Below are 21,074 nucleotides of genomic sequence, written 5' to 3'. Positions count from 1 at the left end.
GAGGGAGTTACTGCGGGCGGACCACGTAAGCTATTCAAATGAATGGGGGCTCTGGGTCCCTCAACATGTGGGGCTTCATGTGATATGGAGCTCGCATCGCTGTTCCTACGTCAGAAATCCCTGAAAAGTTTCGTCATATATAGCCCTCTAACGAAGACTCCATTCTTCAACCCTAAAGTTACCTACTGTTACTGCGAAGTCTGCAACATCCGTCGGTTCCTAGGTCATCAAGTCTTGTTTCACAATATAACGTCCCCGTGAAGTTTGGAATTTGTTTAAGGAATTCCTGCCACGTGACGAGCTGAAAGGAAGTCAGCAAGTTGACTATAAGGAGGAAAAAAAACAACTCTTATTTATTTCTGTCAGTAACAAAATAGAAGAGAGTGAGATTTCAAAGGAACAGTTCAAGACAAAAGGATAGGATCCGAAAACATGATTCAGTAGTTAACACGTAACTTTAATTCAACAGTGACCACACCTCGTGTATTTTGAACTTAGTTTACAATACTTGCAGAATAAAACCTCTCATTTCACACTGTCACTTATTTCAGGTGCGTGGCTGCACAGGTGTCTGACCAGTTCAAAGTTTGATAGCACCATGCTTCAGTCCATGCACTTTCACTAGTAGGACGCAGAAGTAATCAACTCTATTGATCTGAACATGCTCCGGTGCTTTAACTTTTGGAACTACAGTATAAATACATTTTAATAATAAGTAAAAAATAGACTGTATCCTTGCAGTCAAATACACTTATTTACAAGCAGAAAAAGCTGAGGGAGCATGTCTGTGTGTTGATAATGTTCAGATTACCAGGCAAACTATGAAATAAGCAAATAACGCGCCTTATGAGCGCATTACTTGATGTATTAGTGACCAAAGGACTGACAATGAAACAAGCTGGAAAATGGCATTATTCTGGTATCCACACGCACTCCGAGTCTGCTGAAATGACAGGAAAACATGGCTCTTCATCTCGTTCATATAGGTGTGTCCATATTCTGAAGCAGCTCTGCTGGAATCAAGGATCATTCAGCAAGCATTTTGTTCAGATTTTGTAAAACTATTTCTTCAGATGTGCCAATTCAAGGCTAACTGAACGAGATTTTTCTTTTTAACTGTCAAGAGTAACACATTCACTGACGACACAGAAACGCTTGTCCACATTTTACTTCTTTACAGCATATCTAGTTTTAGACCCAGTTCTCTTAGAAAAAAACATTCCATGATTTTACAGGAAGACTATAAACCTTCTGACCCCAAGCAATGCAGTAGTTTTGTCAGCTAACTGCGGTTGTTATATGGATATTTCTACAAAATACTTTGGAGTACTTTGCTAAGTGTCCACAAATGTGAACACAGTGACTGTAGCTAGGACAGAATTCTCGTCTTCCAGCAAGATCTGAAATAGGAACAAAGTTCAATGGCGAGACGCAGATACTGCATATGGCACTGAAGGGCAATATGAGACGTTTACGAATTACAGCACTGTATTCATTTAAAATATTACACGTTCACTTATCACATTTGTTGACAACCTGAATTCTCATTATTGTTAGATACATCATACATTTACCAGGAACAAAGGAATCACATCAACTGAGCGAACGACCACTGCGACCCTGAAAAAAGCCTAATGAATTTAACGTCTCTGCTGTCCGCTTAATCAACTCGTCTTTGAACTTCCATATAGTAGTATCTACAATACTGTTTTGGCGGTATTCAGTACAAGTCTTTTTCAAGTTCCTTACGCAATCTGCACGGTAGTGTTGTAACTGAGCATCGGTCGTGTTAATGGAGTACGAGGTACACCCTGAGCCTAAACAAGCGAGCGGAAAGTGATTATGCAGTGTCAAAGCTCGCTCTGGGTTATGGAAACACTTAACATACTGATTAGGTTTAGTGAAGTTCTTACTACGGTAAACGTGTTGTAGCATGTGCATATAGCGTGGAATGTCTTTAAACCAACCGTGAAGGTGGATGAGATCGTCCAGAAAGTACACATTTCTGACATTATATGATGCACGCGTTTCATTCTTCACAGCCAAAGCCTTAGCTTCAACAACAGTCATGAGGTCATGCCACGACATTGTCTGCACGGGCATTATCACTTCATCCACATCCAAGAGAGCTATATATTTGTAAGTGTATATATTCCTATAAAGGCAGTCATTGTACGGGATAAGTTCATTTTGGCGTTTGTGGTTCACTTTTCTGACGAGGTACATGTGCTGGAATCCTGGAACGTTCGGCTGACCTCCTGGAAGAGTGAGCGGAGTAACATCTACTCGACCAAGCTTCTCGTAATGACGCAACACCTTAGAGATATTGGGATGAACTTGAAGCTCGTAGAAGAACACTTTGTCAGCACCCAATATTCCAAGCAGTTCGATCCACTCCACTAGCCTCACCGAGAGATCTTCGTGGAGGAAATCCAGACCTTTGACACACACAGCAAACTCCTTCTTCTTCTCAGGCTTATTATAAATTATCCTTAAATTGTTAGTGGCTGTATCGCAAGGTTTCTCTACTATGGATACAGATGCCGGAATCATTTTATGGTATTTATGAGGTATCTGACATGCAATAAGGTACGGCTGATAAATTCCTTGCTTGTAATTACCCCATTTCCGATACCATATATATTTATACTCCATAACTTTCACGAAAACAGGTTCTTTTAAAGTTTCAAACCAGAATTGACAAAACGTCTTGACAGTTGGCTCAATTCTATTGATCATACCGAGAATACGAACAGCAGGACCAATTTTGCTAAATCTTCGTACATCATAATAGGCACCGTATAACTGGAATGTGCCATTCGTTGTCTGAAGGTTCTGCCAATACACATTATTAAATTCTAGTTCGAAAATGCTTGGGAATTTGGCGCAGCTTTCATTTTTGTAAAACATCGGTTTATTCTTATGCCGATTCCAATAAGCAATCGGAAGGCTAGGTATCTGTCTCTGCACTTCTTGAACAATCATTGCCTCAGAACGAGCAGGAGATTTGTCGATTTGCGGTTCAAGTTCCAGCCACTCTTCTTTCCCTTCACCAGAAGTACTGGAGTTTGCCGTAATACCCGTGTTGTGTGTAAGAGAATTTCCAATGTTCTGTAGCAAGAACCGATTACTGACGGAGTTGATCAGCGACGGCTTGTTTGAAACATCCACCACGCTGCTTCTTAAGTGAAACACAGCCAAAACGACGAGGCCCCACAATATTGCCAGGAATAGCATTCGGCGAACAGACCTGGATCCAAACATCGCCTTCACCACCCCTGAAACAGAACAACAAACAATAAATTAACTTCGAGAGTAATTTAACAAATAGGATATAAGGAGGATCCACAGCTTAAATACACTACTTTTTGTTAAAATTCATTCACTACAACTGTTCATTTATTATTCATAAAACAGGAACATCTACAACGTTACAATGAGCATTTTATTTGTTTTACGTCCTTATAATTGCTTCAGGTTTAGGTTATAAGAGATGCTGGGGTATCGGAATATTATCCCGCAGGAGTTCTCTCATTTAAATACCCTGAAATGCCATCGACCTGAGCCGGAACCAAACACGCTATCTTGGTAACGACTAACCAACTGCGCCACTGAGGTCGATGACCAGTGCAATGCAACACCATAAAGACTGACCACGAAATTAGTCGTGGTTACTTTACTTTTTCTATATGACGGACAATCATTGCCTCCTTTGTTGTATTTTATTATACGCTTGCGACATTGTAGTCATCAGTACAACTGCATTGCAATTAATGTCTAATGACCTTTGTTATGACTTGTTTGAACTGTGAGCTAACACTGGGAAAGTACTAGCCGCGGCATAAAGGTGATGGCATCCCAATATTTTACGTAAATTAATTAAACCATAGTAAGTAATGGCCGACGGAAGATTATACAGGTTCCATATTACTCACCACAGTAGATACGGCAAGGGTGACCAACCCTTGGTCCAGTGGCCCACAAAATGAAATGAAAGGAAATGAAATGGCGTATGGCTTTTAGTGCCGGGAGTGTCCGAGGACATGTTCGGCTCGCCAGATGCAGGTCTTCTGATTTGACTCCCGTAGGCGACCTGCGCGTCGAGATGAGGATGAAATGATGATGAAGACGCCACATACACCCAGCCCTCGAGCCAGCGAAATTAACCAATGATGGTTAAAATTCCCGACCCTGCCGGGAATCGAAACCGGGACCCCTGTGACCAAAGGCCAGCACGCTAACCATTTAGCCATGGAGCCGGACACTGGCCCAGAAAGTTACAGTGAACGACCCACTCAGAATTATACGGTAAGTTTGAAAAATATAGCGTATAAACACCTTATTTGATGGAGCTCTGAACATACCTAGGTTCATCCCTAAAGAACAGTTTCCCCACGTTTCATGATCTTTCTATTAAGGTTAGCTTTCAGAATTAGATCCACATACATTCTGTGAAGAAATATTTTCATTCATGATTAGCACAAAAGTCACTTCATTCAATTACCACAGATGCACCCAGCGCCGTTGTGTACCTTACCTTAAGGCCCAGGATTCGATTCCCGACCAGATAAAGTACTTTAATTCTGGACTGAAGGCTGGAATGAAATTTAGTTAGCTTCATAAGACCAACCGAGAAGCTGTTAATATGAGAGACAGCGCGCCACATCGCAAAAGCCATGCAGTAGACTGAGGATGTCATGTTTTTAAAAAAAGAATCATTCACCACTGATCTGCATTTAAGGCTGTCGTCCAAGTGGCAGATTGACTATCAGTTGTTTTACAATTTGGTTTATGTCGCACCGACACAGGTAGATCTTATAACGAAGATGGGATAGGAAAGGCCTAGGAGTGGGAAAGAAGCGGCCGTGGCCTTAAAGTACAGCCCCAGCCAGCATTTGCCTTGTGTGAAAATGGGAAACCACGGCAAACCATCTTCAAGGCTACCGACAGTGGGATTCGAACCCACTATATCCCGGATGAAAGCTCATAGCTGCGCGGCCTCTAACCGCACGGCCAAGTCGCCCGGTGACTCAGTTTTTCACCTAGTCTTATCATTAATAATACAATTTTAAAGAAATTGGAAATTATCGAACATCTCCCTTGGTTAATTATTCAATCCCTAACTCTTCCTACAAATGAATACTTCCCCCAAATTTGTCCTCTTGATATCCAACATCATTCTCATACTGTGATATTTTCTACTTTTAGAAACACTACTCAAACTTATTCGTCCACTAGTGTCATTCCACGTCACATCTGCACTGACAGCACAGAACATACTGTTTAGTCGAGCAGCCCGTCTCGTTTCTCCGAAGTCATCCCAGCCCAAAATTTGCAATACTTTCGTAACGCTACTCTTGTCGGATATCACCCAAAACAAAAAGAGATGCTCTTCTTTGGATGTTTTCCAGTTATCCTATCAGATAATCATGGCAAGGGTTCCGTACCAGTACCTACTAATACAACAGGCCTCACAGCACGGCTGATGACGTCACAAGGATAGGCAGTCACTCCTGAAGCGCGCAACGGCACTTCAGTGGTTGTTGAACGAATTACTTTGATGATGAGAACTTGTGAGCTTTACAAAACGTTTTCAAAAGATGCTCTTTCAGGGTATTAAAGCACATTCAGTTGTACCGAGACCAATTAAAGCAGAAGAAAGGCGGAGAGATGGCGCACTCCGTTTTCTGGAAATTTCGTAAAAGTTCAGATTGATAGTAAATAACAATAAGGGGTTTTAATTTGATTGTTACCATTTTTTAGTTAATAATTTTATGACCCTTGGTGATTAGTAATTAACCTACGTTTTACTCATGAAGTATCAGTTAACATTTTACTGGAAAATAAAATAATTGTATTAATTAATAATCAAGGTCTTTCGTATATACTACTAATTATAAGCCAAAGTAAACTGGAATTTCGTCCCATTTAAGACTCTTTAACGTGCCGGAAACCTCCCTTTATTTCTTATTTAGAACATTTTATTTTTACTATTTTGGTAAATATTTCTGTCTTAGTGCAGACTTATAAACAAATCGGATGTTATACATAATGGAAATAATTAGTTACAAATGAAAAATGGAATACAAAGGAGGGAATGATTCACAGAGGATGAAGAAATTATGCTGGAATTCATAACAGGAAATACAACAATATAACAATAATAACATAGTTTTAGTTAAATAACTTAATTCTTCTGTACAAACATTACATCAATACACATTTCTGAACTGTTAATTCTTAATCAAGGGAATTTTCTCACAGAAACTTGTTTAAACTCATTTGTTTATTTAGATGAAATTAAATCCTGTAAATGTTCAATGTTTAATAATAGGAATAAGAATATAATAATTCCACAAACATTACTGAAAATCCACTGAAATTTTCCTTAAGTCTTCCAGTGAAATAATCTGACATTTGTCCTAGATGTTCCGTATTTCTTTTCTCCATTAGTGGCAAGATGCAGTAATTAACTTAATTTTTTACTTTTCAAGTAATACCCGTCAATCACATTCCGTTAATGTAAAAGCTCTCTTTCTCTCCAACACACTGGTTTAAACATATTTTGCTCAAATTGCAAGAAAAGTGTTAAATATGTTTTTATGGAAGACAATTTAACTTAGAAACTGGCATAACATAGGAAAAATTCTAAGCAAAAGAAATCTAAAAATTCCAACAAGTGCATATTTTGCACAAATTGCAAGAAAGATGTCAAATCTATTTTTTTTTGTGGAAGACAAATTAGGCTGGCTAACTAAGAAAATAGCATAATATGGAAAAAAATTCTTAGCATAAGAAATTTAAAATTTTGCTCAGATTACAAGAAAATTTTTAAATATGTTTTGTTGAAGACAAATTAGAGACTAGCATGCAATTAGGATGATGGAAGTAAAGCCTTTTATGGCAATAGACTAACCTTGAAACAGTGAATCAACAACAATACACTCAGAATATGAGTACATGGGCTTAATAATATCACAAAATTAGAGCCCAGAAATGCCTGATTAAATTCAGATTACATGGAAGTACCAATACTAAATTATGTACTCTCAAACTCAACATGTCAAAAATTAAAAGTATCTATTTGAAAATATTTTAACTTGGCTATAAAGTACCACTGGCCATTTAGATAATGTTTGAAAAATATTTTTTCATTGTCAATAGAAATATGCAAAGGTTTGGAGTATATTTTTTTTAAGAAATAATTTACAGCATACATGGTAATATAATCATGCATCCAAACCATAGTCACTGCAAGATATTAATTCTTAAAATTACAAGACACATTTAAAAGGGTATGCAAGCACCTAATATTTTTCAAGGAAACTCGTTAATGAAACTGTGCAAAGATTTAGGTTCATTAAAAACATGATGTGATTTAATTTCAATTTCAACCTTGGCATAGAGCTCGAAAGTGAACTACTAAGTTTTTCACTAAGGCAGAACTTTAAAATTTTAAGATTTCTTTCTCCTTTGCAGGAACACATACATCTTCTGGTTCTGTTGCCATTCTGATAGGAATGAACACTTTATATTAATTGAAGAACACTTTGAAAATATGACACTTATTGAATTACACTACACTGCATTTATGAAAATATCTGAACCAGTTTATCACTGACTAAAGGGTGGAATATGACAACATAATAGCCAAGTTTACAGGGTATGCCTACATTATAACATTTCATCCTCTTACTGTAGAACCACTCTATTACAAGATAATTTAGTACCCTTAACCTATGAGACTGTTAAGCTTCCTCCTCTTTGTATGTATGCGACTCTGGACTTTATTAAGTTTCTTAACATAATTATTAAGGAATATGTTACATCCTGTTTTTACAATGTAAGAGAGAATTTTTTCATGAGTATGGTCATCTTGAGTACATGGCAACTCCACAAGAAGTACACCTTCTTTTCTAATTACAGACATTGCCAATGTTACAACTAAATTTTGCTGTGATGGGTGCTTCATAAACAAGTATTCATACTTCTCAGATACCAAGGTTTTGACAGTCAAGTAAGTGAAAATAATGGCATTAACAACTTCTGGGTTGGGACAATGCAGCCCCCCCCCCCTGTCAACACTTTTTATAAGCTCATAATTACCTTGATCATCTGTCAATGATAACGTTCTATCCAAAACGAGTGATGTTTTACAAATTTCACACTTCAACCTTCGAAGAACTGCTCTTGCACAATATCCTGACAAATATGTGATAACAGGAAAATATTCCTGAATGGATAAAAGCTGGTCTTCACTGACATCTACACAGTAAAGGTCAACATCTGGGGGACTAGCCTCAAAGTCATCCAGTTTGAGATCACATTCAAATGAATCCAGGTCCAGATCAATTTCACCAAAAGCATTAGATGCAATTTTCAATGACAATAGAGTTTGAATTCTTATCTTTGATTCAATTTCAAATACTTGTCGCAGAGATATTAGGTACTGAGATCCAGCCATTGTTCTGTACTTACCATATCGTGCTTCAAGTGCATCTGTTTGAATTTTACCTGGCAAAAGGTATTTGAAATTCAGCTCTTGAGTACAGTATTTAGTGATTTCTAAAAGGGCATGAGTAGTATGTGATATGGCTAGATGTGTTTCATTTGACAGAGCACTTTCACGGTTTGGTAAATTTTTCCAGAAATCTAACCAACACAAGAAACGTTCCAGAAATATGAAATTTTCATCACTTGGATTTGACAATGGTTTTTGACAGATATCTTTAAAACGAATATCTCTACCAGGTGATCCTACATTTACAATTCTCCACCATGTACAAATTAATTTAATGAAAGTGGCAGTTGCCTTAAAATTTACAATTCTGTTGCTTTCTCCAAGAGCTTCCAGCCCCTGAATAGTCATTTCATTGAAAACATTCAGTGCAAGTTTTACATTTTGACGTTCAAGATTGGTAGGAAATAGTGACTTCAAGTTCAGCCTGTTGGCATATTTTACAATCTGAGTACTCTCAATGTCATGAAGTGTCTTAATGGCTGAGAATTTGGCCACTGCTAACTCAGTGTCTTGTGGAAATGTCTCAAATGAGGGATACATTATCGACTGATCAACATCTTTTTGGTTAAGCCAATTGTTTCTAATGCATTTGAGAATGTGAACAGAATCTAACACATAGAAAAGAGGCTTGTTGTCATCACATGGGTGCCTATAAACAATTGATAATTTTGGTGGTGAGGCAAAAAAAGACATAGCCCTTCTATTGAGTGCATTATTGTCAGTTACAATGCATATGACCTTAAAACCTATTGCATGTAATCCACAAACCACTTTCTTAATAAATTGAAACAGACCCTCACCATTGAGCTTCTTGACTGGAAGTAAGTGTACTACATCTTTGAATGATGACAATAAACTTTGAATCATAAAAACTTGAGCACTAGCAGCAGCATTTGAGGAATTATATGCAGCACCTAGTATGTTACCACCAGTATAATCTAGGTAAGGTTTCAGATGGATTTCATCAACCATTAGTGAAACAATATTATCTGATACACTAAGAAATTTATATTTCTGCCTTATATAAAGGAGAAAAATCTTGTCAATTTGCTCCATAGCTGGGTTGGTATTATATGCTGAGCAAATTTTATGCAGTGTGTTGGGATAGGGCAGTATTAAATAGCCTGAACTTCTCATAAATCTATATGCATGAGGTGAAATAGAAAATAAAATGCTGCAAAAAGTGAGGAAATCTGATGAATAAGAATAATGATTCTTGGGTAAATTAAATAACAGTAACTGTTCACATATAAAGTTGATCAAACTAGATTCTTCTCCTTTAAGTAGCTCTGATAACTTCATTAAACTGTCCTTAATAAACTGAAAATGATCTTTTATAAAATCCTGATTTTCTAATCGCCCAATCTTATCAAGTTTGAACATACTGTCTGCTACATCATTGATATTACTAACTATTATAGGAAACTTTCTTTTATCTAGGTTATTAAGTTCAATTTTCCCCACATGTAAGGACATACTCAGGTCACTTTTTACCACAATGGAAGCTAGGAGTGTGGGGATATTACATGTCTCGAGTAGGACAAATGAAACATTAGATTCTGATTTAACACAGATCCAGTCATCTAAAATTTGGATATTAGGGAGACATTGAAGAAAACCTTGAAAGTCTGTGAAATTCCTTTTGTCTTGGTACTGAGCATGGGTTTTCAAACTTTCTGCTAATGCTGTTTCAAGATCCCTGTTTTCCAACATTTCTCTTCTTTGATCACCACTCTCTCTACACGAAGAAGTGGAAGAGAGATAAGAGGGGCAGTTGGGCATAATTGTTGGCACTGCTCCCTGTTTTAGACGAGATTTCTGAAGAGGTATACAATACTTATTTCCAGTCTTACTGTCATAGCAGTCACTATGCCTCAGGATTTGGTCCTCACTGAAATGCAGTTCACAGACCTTAAAAAGAAAAAGAAAAGTCTAATTTGTTATGCCAATACCTTAGAAAACAGTGAGGTAATTAACTACGGATAATCATCTCAAGGTGGGCAGTTAAAATGTGGAACAGGACAGCAACTTGATGTGTGTGGTTCAAATTAGGGTGGTCTTAGACTCAAATATTATAAATCTTAAATGTTCACATTTATCACCTGGTTCAGTTTGAGAGATAATGAATACGGTATAACAAGCTTCCTAGACCTTTAAGTGAAAAATAAGAGCTTACAACCTAAAACGAACAGAATTTTCAAAATATAAGTACTGAGCTTACCTTTGAATTCTGCGTGACCTGGAAATTGTCTCGGCGTATTGCGTTAACCCATATCTTGCGAAGTCCTTCATCGCTTGGGAAGGAAAACACAGCTACACGGGATCCTTTATCATAATTTCCCCTGCAGCGGGGAACGGAACATTTAAACACCATTCTTCTACGAACTGTAATACCGGAACACTACACTAATTATTTCGACCATACGCCAGTATTAAACAGATTCAGCACAGCATTATTTAGTCGCATGTTCCTCACGCACAACTCAACATAGCAGCCATGTTTGATGATACTCATTACAGTAGGGGTGCCAACATGGAAACTTCAATTTTTCTCCAGGTGAAGAGGCAGGGAAGGGAAAATAAATTGGTTCGAGATACATTTAACCGTTTTTATTCATTAATGAACTTCGCTGTTCTTTGTAGTTCATTATAATCACATTTATTTACGATGCTGAGCGTGGAATTAATATTCCATACGTGGGGTGAAATAATAGACGTTGGCACCTCTACTATGCTTAGTTCCTCCTTTCACCGCCAAGGAATCTCTCTCTTTGCTGTGATCTAAACGCCGGGTCGTCGACTGGCCACGTCTGCCTAACCCCGTGACGTCACATACCTCACGACACATATGTTGTAAGGCCTGTAGTATTAGTAGGTACTGTCCGTACACTGGAATCATACCATTGTGGTCTAAACAGAAAATTGAATTCCCTCTCTTTTACATCATTACTACAGCCCCTAAATACCGTCATAATCATGTGAGGAAATCTGCAATCTTTATTTATAATCCCATGTATGTGATTACCCAAACAAGACCTTTCATTACATTAATACCTATGTACACTAGTGTCCAAAAGTTAAGCATAAGTTACGAGTAAGCAGGGCAACAGGAAATAGACCGCAGATCGCACGACATATGCACCTACCAACCTTACGTGTTCGCTCTGTATAGGAAAAGAGTGTTCCCTGCTTTGACTAACGACATAATCGCAAGATAAACAGAGTCAGTGCCTGTGCTCCATATTCCCTCACACGTGTTTGCCCTGTTATAGTGTGTGGAGTGTAGCCTCGTGGTAAACGTGACAACATAATGACAACGACGCAATTTGGACCCCGTTTTCCAGGGTAGAATACTCGGCCGCCTGGAAGCAGGCCAGACACAGACCGATGTCGCCGTATCCTTGAATGTGCCACAAGGTGTTATTTCCAGGCTTTGGAGACGATTTCGAGACCCAGGAGATGTTAGTCGTGGGCCAGTACCAGGTACACCAAGGGTAACCACCCCACAGCAGGACCGGTAATCTGTCCTTAACCGCCCAACGAAATCTAAGTGCACCTGCAAGACAATTTTGTCGACGGAGCTTGCAGCCATCTCAGGGGTTGCCGTTTCCCGGCTAACTGTGTACTGGAGGCTCAGAACAGTAGGGCTGTTTGCCCGACGTACAGCGGTGTGCGTCCCGCTCACTCCAGCACAGAGACGGGCCCGCTTACTCTGGAGCAGTCAACATCGAAACTGGACCATGAAGGAATGGAGGCATTTGCTCTTCACAGATAAATCCCACTTCAGTTTGCAGAACGATTCCCGTCGCACATTAATCTGGAGAGAACCAGGTAGCCGATACAACCACAGGAACATCGTAGAACGTGACCAGTATGGTGGTGGTGGCGTCATGGTGTGGAGCGGCATCATGTTGAATGGCCGTACGGACCTGCATATCTTCATGGGTGGTCCGCGGAACACTTAACGCTCGGAGATACAGGGGTGAGGTACTGAAACCTCATGTTCGACTCTTCAGAGGTACGGTTGGTCCAGACTTCCTCTTAATCGATGATAATACCGGACCGCACCGCGCTGCTCTGGTGGATGAATTTCCGGCCGGAGAAGACATTCATCGCATGGACTGGCCAGCGAGGTCTGCGGATCTGAATCCTATAGAATATGCCTGGGATGCACTGGGGATGCGAATTGCAACCCGTCAGCCTTCACCAAGGACCCTCCAAGACCTTCGTCCTTTCGAAAGAATGGGATCGACTGCCACAAGAGCTCTTTGACCGCCTGACATAGAGCATGCCACGTCGCTGCGAAGCATGTGTGGCCGTTAGGGGTAACCATACACCCTATTAACAGCATATTTTGCTGCGGAAAACATTGCCAAGTTTTGTTAGTTGTTGTCAAAGGTGTACCTTAGCTATCAGAACCTTTCTGACACTGTGTTTTGGACAAGTTGTGTGATATATGGTGTGTGAGTCAGCTTCCGTTTGTTCGGCAATCTGTCTGACATTCCTATCAGGCGGTATGGCCTCGTTTAGTGATTATGCTTTACTTTTGGACACTAGTGTACTTCGAGATCCCCATGACGAACTTCCACCCCATTAACGCAGTAATTAAAACAGAGGATTCTTCCCCTTTGTGAAATTCACAACCTGACTTTTCGTCTCGTTTACCATTACACCATTGCCTGCTGTCCTCTCCTAACATTGTCGAGGTTTTTGTGTAGTCTCTCACAATCTTGTAGGTTATATTACATTATACAACCGCAAAAAGCCTTATCTCCGATTTCAGTTCTTTACTTATATCACTTTATATATATAAGAAAACAAACGAACAATAATACTCTACCGAGCGAGTCGGCCGTGCGGTTATGTTCGCACAGCTGTGAGCTTGCATTCAGGAGACGGTAGATTCGAACCCGACTGTTGGCAGCCCTGAATATGGTTTCCCGTGGTTTCCCACTTTCACTGATGGCAAATGTTGGGATTGTACCTTAATTAAGGCCACGGCTGGTTCCTTCCCACTCCTAGCCTTTTCCTAACCCATCGTCGCCATAGACCTACCTGCGTCGGTGCGACGTAAAGCAAATTGAAAAAAAAAAAAAAAAAACTGCCTTGAGAAATCCGCCTCTCAATGAATACAGGATCAGATAATTCTTCACCTACTCTAATTCTGTAAGTTCTGTTTTCTAAAAATATAGCCATCCAGTCAGTCACACCTTTGTCTACTCCAACTGCGCCCATTTTTGTCGGTCTACCATGATCTACCCTATCAAAAGCCTTAGGTAGGTCAACCGCAATACAGCCCATTTGACCCCCCTGAATCAAAAATACACCTTGCTTGAATCCTACCAGTTGAGCTTCAGTGGAATAAGTTTTCCTAAACCCCAACTGCTGCTGCTGACAACATGGCACTGCAATATCTGCGAGCCCTTTGGGCTGGGCAACAGTAGTCTCAGGACACCAAGACTCGCAATGTACTCTATTTGCCGAAGGATTATTAATCGCAGATGCACACCTTCTTAATCTATTTATTTAATGTGTATCCAGAATTCACTTCGAACACTGATAAATTGCGAAGTGAAACAAAATTTTAACAACCGCATTAGCGTTCGTCGGAATTTTCTTTTTAATCGCTACTACAAGGTACTGCAGAAAGTTTTGTGATAATAGAGTACATTTTCTACATAATACATTAAATTTAGTGAATTCACGTGACCGTTTTAAAATATACACAATTTCTAAGGTTATTAAAATAACTTAATTGTTTTGCTCACAGCAGTCACCAATGGAAAATTGTTGCAGTTTACTAGACCAAGCTCTAGAAGGACTGGCTATAACCTCCAAGTGTCGAGTCACCTTACGCTGGGAGCCTCAGAACTGGCCAATACGCCACTAGTGTTAATTTTATTTCGTATCAGTCTGTAAACACTACCTTGAGAACTGGAATGAAACACTACAACTGAAACAAAAATACGTGAACTCGCTTGTACACATTATGTGATTGTATTTATTGCAATAATCGATGCGAACGTTAGAGCGCTGTCTACAAAAGCTACACCGCTTAGGGCAGGGCCTCTTAAACGCCCAAAAGCTCACGCGTGCAAACTGAGGCGCAGAGGTCCTGTGCACAGTGCATCGGTTTCACTCTGCTCGGCTCGGATTTGGAGCGTTAAGGAGCAAGTGAGGGAGAGGGAGACAGGCGGAGCGAACGAGACAGGCATGGGGAAAGACACAGCGCTATTGCTCCAAATCGAGGAGTGGGGTCTGCACTCTGGTCAACCAAGCAAAGTCGTCTTTTGCACCGTGCACCACGCAATGCACTGGTGCATGCTCCCTGAGAGGCCCTGGCTTAGGGAAACATGCAATTGAGTACTAGCGCTAAGGGTGGCGAAACAGTAAGGTAGTGTACAGCCCATGCTGGTTTAACTAACGCACAACTGTGGTGATAATTGACGGAAAGATTTAATTGTTTTTATTTTGACCGTATAGTACTATATTGTAACACGAAATTTACATATAGATATATGGAACATCATCTCCACGTTAAACAAGATTGTTCTGTCGTGAACTGCCATCATTCAGAACATTATAGCGGTCCTAGAGTTAAGTTTTTCGCGTTCAATACGTAAAATAAAGCAGACAAAAATGGATAGGCCTATTGGCAGTGAACCGAATGAGGTAAGTATCGCGAAATAATACCAGAAATATTTAATTCGTACATAAATGAACCCTCGAGGACATGGTGTAATTCATCATTAAAGGACACAACGTCTCATACGTTCCTTGCCCCTGTTTATTACCACGCCTAATTCATTAATCCGATAATGAATTTTGTACCAATTCCAGATTTCACTTTTTGTAAATAGACCCGAATTCATTCCTGCTAAAAATATTAAGGGGTGTTATGACTGAATTTTGAAACTTCAATGTATTCTATTTTAACCAAATGTAGATTTCACATCTGGATACAAATACACACATTTTACCAAATTAGATATGCAGATGTATTGGTTCAAACCTTTTTTTAGTTTTCTCTTATACAGTACCAGCAAGATACCCGTGCTTTTCTACGGTTTTAAAATATATATATTTCGTGTGGCTATTTCTAGCCGGGTGCAGCCCTTGTAAGGCAGACCCTCCGATGAGGGTGGGCGGCATCTGCCATGTGTAGGTAACTGCGTGTTATTGTGGTGGAGGATAATGTTATGTGTGGTGTGCGATTTGCAGGGATGTTGGGGACAGCACAAACACCCAGCCCCCGGGCCACTGGAATTAACCAATGAAGGTTAAAATCCCCGACCCGGCCGGGAATCGAACCCAGGACCCTCTGAACCGAAGGCCAGTACGCTGACCATTCAGCCAACGAGTCGGACAAAAGTAAACTCGTGTCCCCATCCTGAGGTGGTGCAGCTCTTTTCAGGCACACCCCCATTGGAGGTGAGCTGCATGTACCATTTCAACCACATACCAGCCCTCCTGCCAGTTTTTTAAATTCCTGGCAGTACCGGGAATCGAACCCGGCCCCCCGAGGACGGCAGCTAATAACACTAACCGTTACGCTACGGAGGCGGACAGGTTTTAAAATGAAAGTTATCATTCAAAGTTTAACATTTTGGAGAGTCCAACGCCAGCTAGCCAATAAAATACACCCTCATTTCGTACGTCAAACGGTTCAGAAGGAGTGATTAGATTCGGATCTAACAATCATTTGAACCCCATACAATGTGAATGTGTTATGTAACATCTAGGGCGTAGATGCGACCAACCTCTGAAATTTTGACTCCATACGTCGAACAGCAATTGAGCAATTGTTTAGGGGTAGAATGTTTTAAAAATATTTCTTATTTTACACCTTCCTTCATGTAAAATTTAAAGTTCGTGCATGAAACGCTTTCGGAAAAAATGAAATGAAATTTACATGTAGGCCCAGACGTACGTATAGCACAGTGACAAACATTAGAGCATGAACCCGCTACTTCACTGCGATGAAGCTAGCTAGAAAAAAAAACGTCCATTGCTCTCAGCTATTATGAGCTGACGACGAGCTACCATGCATTCTCTTCTCCGACAATTACAGGGGTGTTTAAAGCAGCAAAATATCACCGAAGACTAGGCAGTTCTGAACGGTCTAGTTTAGGAATTCTAAGCCGGGGTCCTCTGAACCGACCATTCAGCCAAGGAGCCGGACAATCTACAAATACACTCGCCTCAAATGTAAGCCAACCGTGGGATTCGATCCCTCAAACTTGAGCACGGAAGGCTAGTACAACTCAGTGGGCCTCCACGAAGTAAAATTATTTGCAGGTCAAATTAGAGCGTAGGCGTGTGTATTTCTTGTTCGGCTTTTCCTCTCTCGAATAGAGTGACAGCGGATGTAAAAGTAACGCATTGGTTATTTTACCGACGTGGCTGCCGTAGCGAAGTCGTCATAGGCTCTCAATGGAACTCGCCACTTTCCGAGTAGTCTAGACACCAGACACTTCATGAAGCGCCAGCACACGCTGTAATAAACATATCCTTCACCACGTGGTCGATTCGAGGAGAGTTTGTCTTCATCTAGGATGTCAACAGTGCCATGCATGGATTCTATCTGATAATCTATATTACTGCATGAACATTGTGGTCAAGTGGGAGATACGGTTGGGCAGGATGTGATCATAGCTGAATCCCAATATCTTCCTAGGTTTCAAGAGTAAAATAAATTCCAGCACGACTGATGAAGGGATCTGATGAACCCATCTACAAAAACCTTAACTGCTGTCGTTCATTCCTGATTACACTTTGTGAAATGGACAGTAATTTCAACTGCCCGAAATCCCATCAGTGCGACGACTTAGCTGCTGGTTTTTAGCCCAGATGTCCAAAGTTCGAATCCAGGGGGTTCTGTGGTGGCAAATTCACCTCTCTTTTGCCACTTGTTCAATGACGCACTAATTCATAGGCTCAAGTGACGATGGCAAAATAAAGGGCTAGAACTGGGGAAAATGTGGCCGTGGCTTTAATTAAGGTACAGTCGCCGCATTTGTCTGGCATTAAAATGGTAGAGCACAGAAATCAATTTTACGGCTGTCGATTGTGGGATTCGAAGCTGCCAACTCCCGAAGAATTTTCCCTGAAGATTCATGCGATGTCAGGCGTAGGGTAAAAAGCCAAAATGACCCAATGTGGTTCCCGCGATCCCAGAATTAAAAGGAATGAACCGCAGGCCCGCTTCAACAGTCCAAACTATCTTGCTTGCACAGTACGTGAAACCTCGAGAAGATGAACAGGATTCGACTACACTGATCGTATTCTTTAAACTAACCTGGAAGTATCGTTAACAGGTGCTGTATGGGGAATGAGGTACAGGTTCTTCGCGCAAAATTAATCTTTCTGAAATCCTTCCGAGTAGACATAACGTATGTTATATTAATAGCGCTACTAAATCGCTTCTCTCTATCTCTTTCTCTCTCTCTCATGAGATGGAACGAGTTACATGATAGTAATAATAAATTCTATGAATTAGAGGACCAAAATTCAAACAGTAAGATATCCAGATAGGTTATTTCTTTCATTTTCTCTTAAGGTGTGAATATACGTATTTTCTTCGCAAATACATGGTTTCAGTATGTCGTATACCATGAACCTAGATTATTTTACAGATCCAGCAACAACCCCAATTAATCCAGATTAATGATATTTTACACTACACTGTTTTTGCAGCACCTACTGTCAACAAACAGTATCACTTTAACAGAACTTCCTTTATATTAGTTATGTACATTACCTCCTTAATATCTCGAAAATTTCCCCTCAAAATTCTCTCGGAGTTTGAAGTTAAACATTTATTTGGACTTTCAGTCGCTCAGCCCAAATTTCGACACCCCCCACCCCAAGCTCTTTCCCTCTCGAGGAGTTTTGGGAATTACCGATTTTTCTAGGGATCGTGGAGTATCATGTTGTTTGGTACCAAGTTTCTGGGACGCCTAGAAGTGCCTCACTAATTTGTTACCATAATCATTTTAGTTTATATATTGCTACACTTCAACTTATATATAGTATATTATATACCGTACTGTATTACTTTTTTTAATTAGAAACTGAATGCAGTAGACCTAAATCATACCAAAGGGCTTCCTGGATAAATGCATATCAAAGAATAAACATCGAAGTGTTACGGCAGGTTAAAGAAAAGAGTTGGCAGCCTGTGCTCTTGTTACATCATACAGTGACCAAAAAAGTTTTGCAAATTACGACTTCACACGCTAGGCCCTATAATTACGTCACGGCACCTCAAAAATCTTTACACTAGGCACTATAGGCCACTGTCCGAGGCACATAGTGAAGTTAGACACAGATCAGGTTCTGTGTTTGTCCGATAGGAGGCATCTGTCGTACGATCAGTTTAACAACATCGCTTGTGAGGTCCATGGTGTACAGACAGCACGCAGAGGACTGAGGTAAACATGTCAAGATCACCCATTTCCGCTACTTATCGTATTCGAAATGCGACACTGCTGTAAGATGGATGGCGACAAGTAGATGTCGCCCCTCGTATCGGAGTGAGTGACAGTGATGTCTCCAGAGTTAGGAAAATATTCAGGAAAGAAACTGTTGCTGATCGACAACGGACGGAACGCCCACGAAAAACAACTCTCAGAGAGGATCATCTACCCAGGAGGTAAGTTACACTGCTACTGCCACCTCGTTCCGCCAGGATCTTCGGAGGGCCATTGGAGTGAATGTGTCAGATTAGGAAATACAAAACTGGATGCACGATGGAGGACCGATATCAAGGAAGCCTGTGCCAAAAGCTCATCTTAAACCACGCCATAGAGCAGCTCGTGAGAGTTGGGCAAAAACTCTCAGCCCACGGCATCAGGAACATTGGAATCGTACGCTATTTTCTGCTGAGTAGTGTTGGCTACTGAATGCATGATTCGAAGCAGTGTATCGATTCATTAAAGTGTCCGAGTGAATCGATTCACGGGAACGGCGAGCTCACGGCACACGATTCAGCTTACTCCCAGCGGACAGTGCTGAGTGGCGCACTCACTGGGCGTTGACGGGTAGCCGAGCTTCCGCTGCAGCGAGACAGTGAATCATGGCACATCGAAAGAATCGTGAACGAGCGCGGCTCAGTGAGAGACATGATACACACGGCTCCTTATCGACTCACTGGACACGCGGAGAGCCGAGCTTCCGCTGCAGCGAGACATACAGTGAGCCATGCTACACTGAAAGAATCGTATGCTATAATGGACTCTCGAGCTCAGCTCATTTGAAAATAATACCCATTTGCATTCACTGTCCTCTTCTTACAGGGAGGTTTAAATAATAGATGGATTTATTTGCAGTGTTAAAAAGGTAGTCACAACATAATTCTGAAGTAGCTAGTAAGTAGGTAGGCTATTAGGTTATACTATTTATTAGTTTGATGAATCTTAGTATTATAACTTAGTTGACATTTGACAATTAAACTCGACTCTAGCCTGCCCTATGAGTATGAGCATGCTCATGACCACTCAAAAGTACCCGTTTTATATTGGGAAGAACGGCTCAGTATTCTCTCAGTTCATATCTCACATCGTTGCACAAGACTTCAATCATATGTGGACAGACCAATAACAGTATGTTGAATCAGAAAACCAGCGGGCTACTGTACATCTCGGGTAGCCTATACAAAATATGACGATTTAAAAATATCCTCAGCTGATAGAAAAATACATATTTTCAAAAATGACTGAGCGAGTTGTCGTGCGGTTAATATCGCGTGGCTATGCTCTTGCATTCGGGGGATGGTGGGTTCGAATCCCACCGTCGGCAGCCATTAAGATGGTTTTCCGTAGTTTCCCCATTTTCACACCAGGAAATGCTGGGACTGTACCTTAATTCAGGCCATGGCTGCTACCTTCCTAATCCTAACCTTTCCCACCCTGCGTCGCCGGAAACCTCCGATGTGTTAGAGTAACTAGCATTTTTTCTAAGAAAGGAGTTCATAGTATGAAGACCAGATGGCAGCTGCGAGCACTGAATGCTGTTGCTGCTGTCTTACACAGATGCAGTAGGAGCGGTGACCAATGAGCCGTGAATCGGATCACTGTATCGATTCAATAACGTGAACGGAATCAAATGAATCGATTCAGTAAAATGAATCGAATGTCCCATCTCTACTGCTGAGGACACAATAAGCCTGCGCCCATAAACGGGAGCATTACAGTCTGAAGACGATTTGGTGAGAGATGGAAAGAACCCTTCATCCTGGACCGCAATTAGCAGCAAGAGAGTTAGTCATATTCTTTGGGGTGGGATCATGTCCGATAGACGTGCGCCACTAATTCCTATCCAGGGTAACATGACTGGTCTGGTATACAGAGACAACATCCTCCAATCTGTAATTACAGGACTTGCTGCCACTGTGAGGGAGGGATTTACACTATTGGATGATAATGCTCATCCCATGGAGCCAGAGTGGTGAATTCCTTCGGACGCATGCCATACAGAGAATATTTTTGGCATATTCTGCGGACATGGACTGTGTTGAACATGTTTGACGTGAACTGAAGATACGAATGTCCGA

General features: G+C 40.7%; 1 protein-coding gene across 2 annotated transcripts in view; it reads right to left on the bottom strand.

Moving 5' to 3' along the window:
- Positions 1-436: 436 nt before the first annotated feature.
- LOC136864125 (uncharacterized) overlaps positions 437-21,074 on the bottom strand; it is a 306,577-nt gene continuing 285,939 nt past the window's right edge. For both annotated transcript variants that reach the window (XM_067140730.2, XM_067140729.2), the window contains one exon: positions 437-3,278. In XM_067140730.2, the coding sequence (XP_066996831.2) occupies positions 1,594-3,264 (1,671 nt within the window). In that variant the 5' untranslated portion in view covers positions 3,265-3,278 and the 3' untranslated portion in view covers positions 437-1,593. The remainder of the gene's footprint in view (positions 3,279-21,074) is intronic.

This window comes from Anabrus simplex, chromosome 2 (assembly GCF_040414725.1).
Source record: "Anabrus simplex isolate iqAnaSimp1 chromosome 2, ASM4041472v1, whole genome shotgun sequence".
Taxonomy (NCBI): Eukaryota; Metazoa; Arthropoda; class Insecta; order Orthoptera; family Tettigoniidae; genus Anabrus; species Anabrus simplex.
This window is presented reverse-complemented; position numbering and strand designations above follow the sequence as displayed.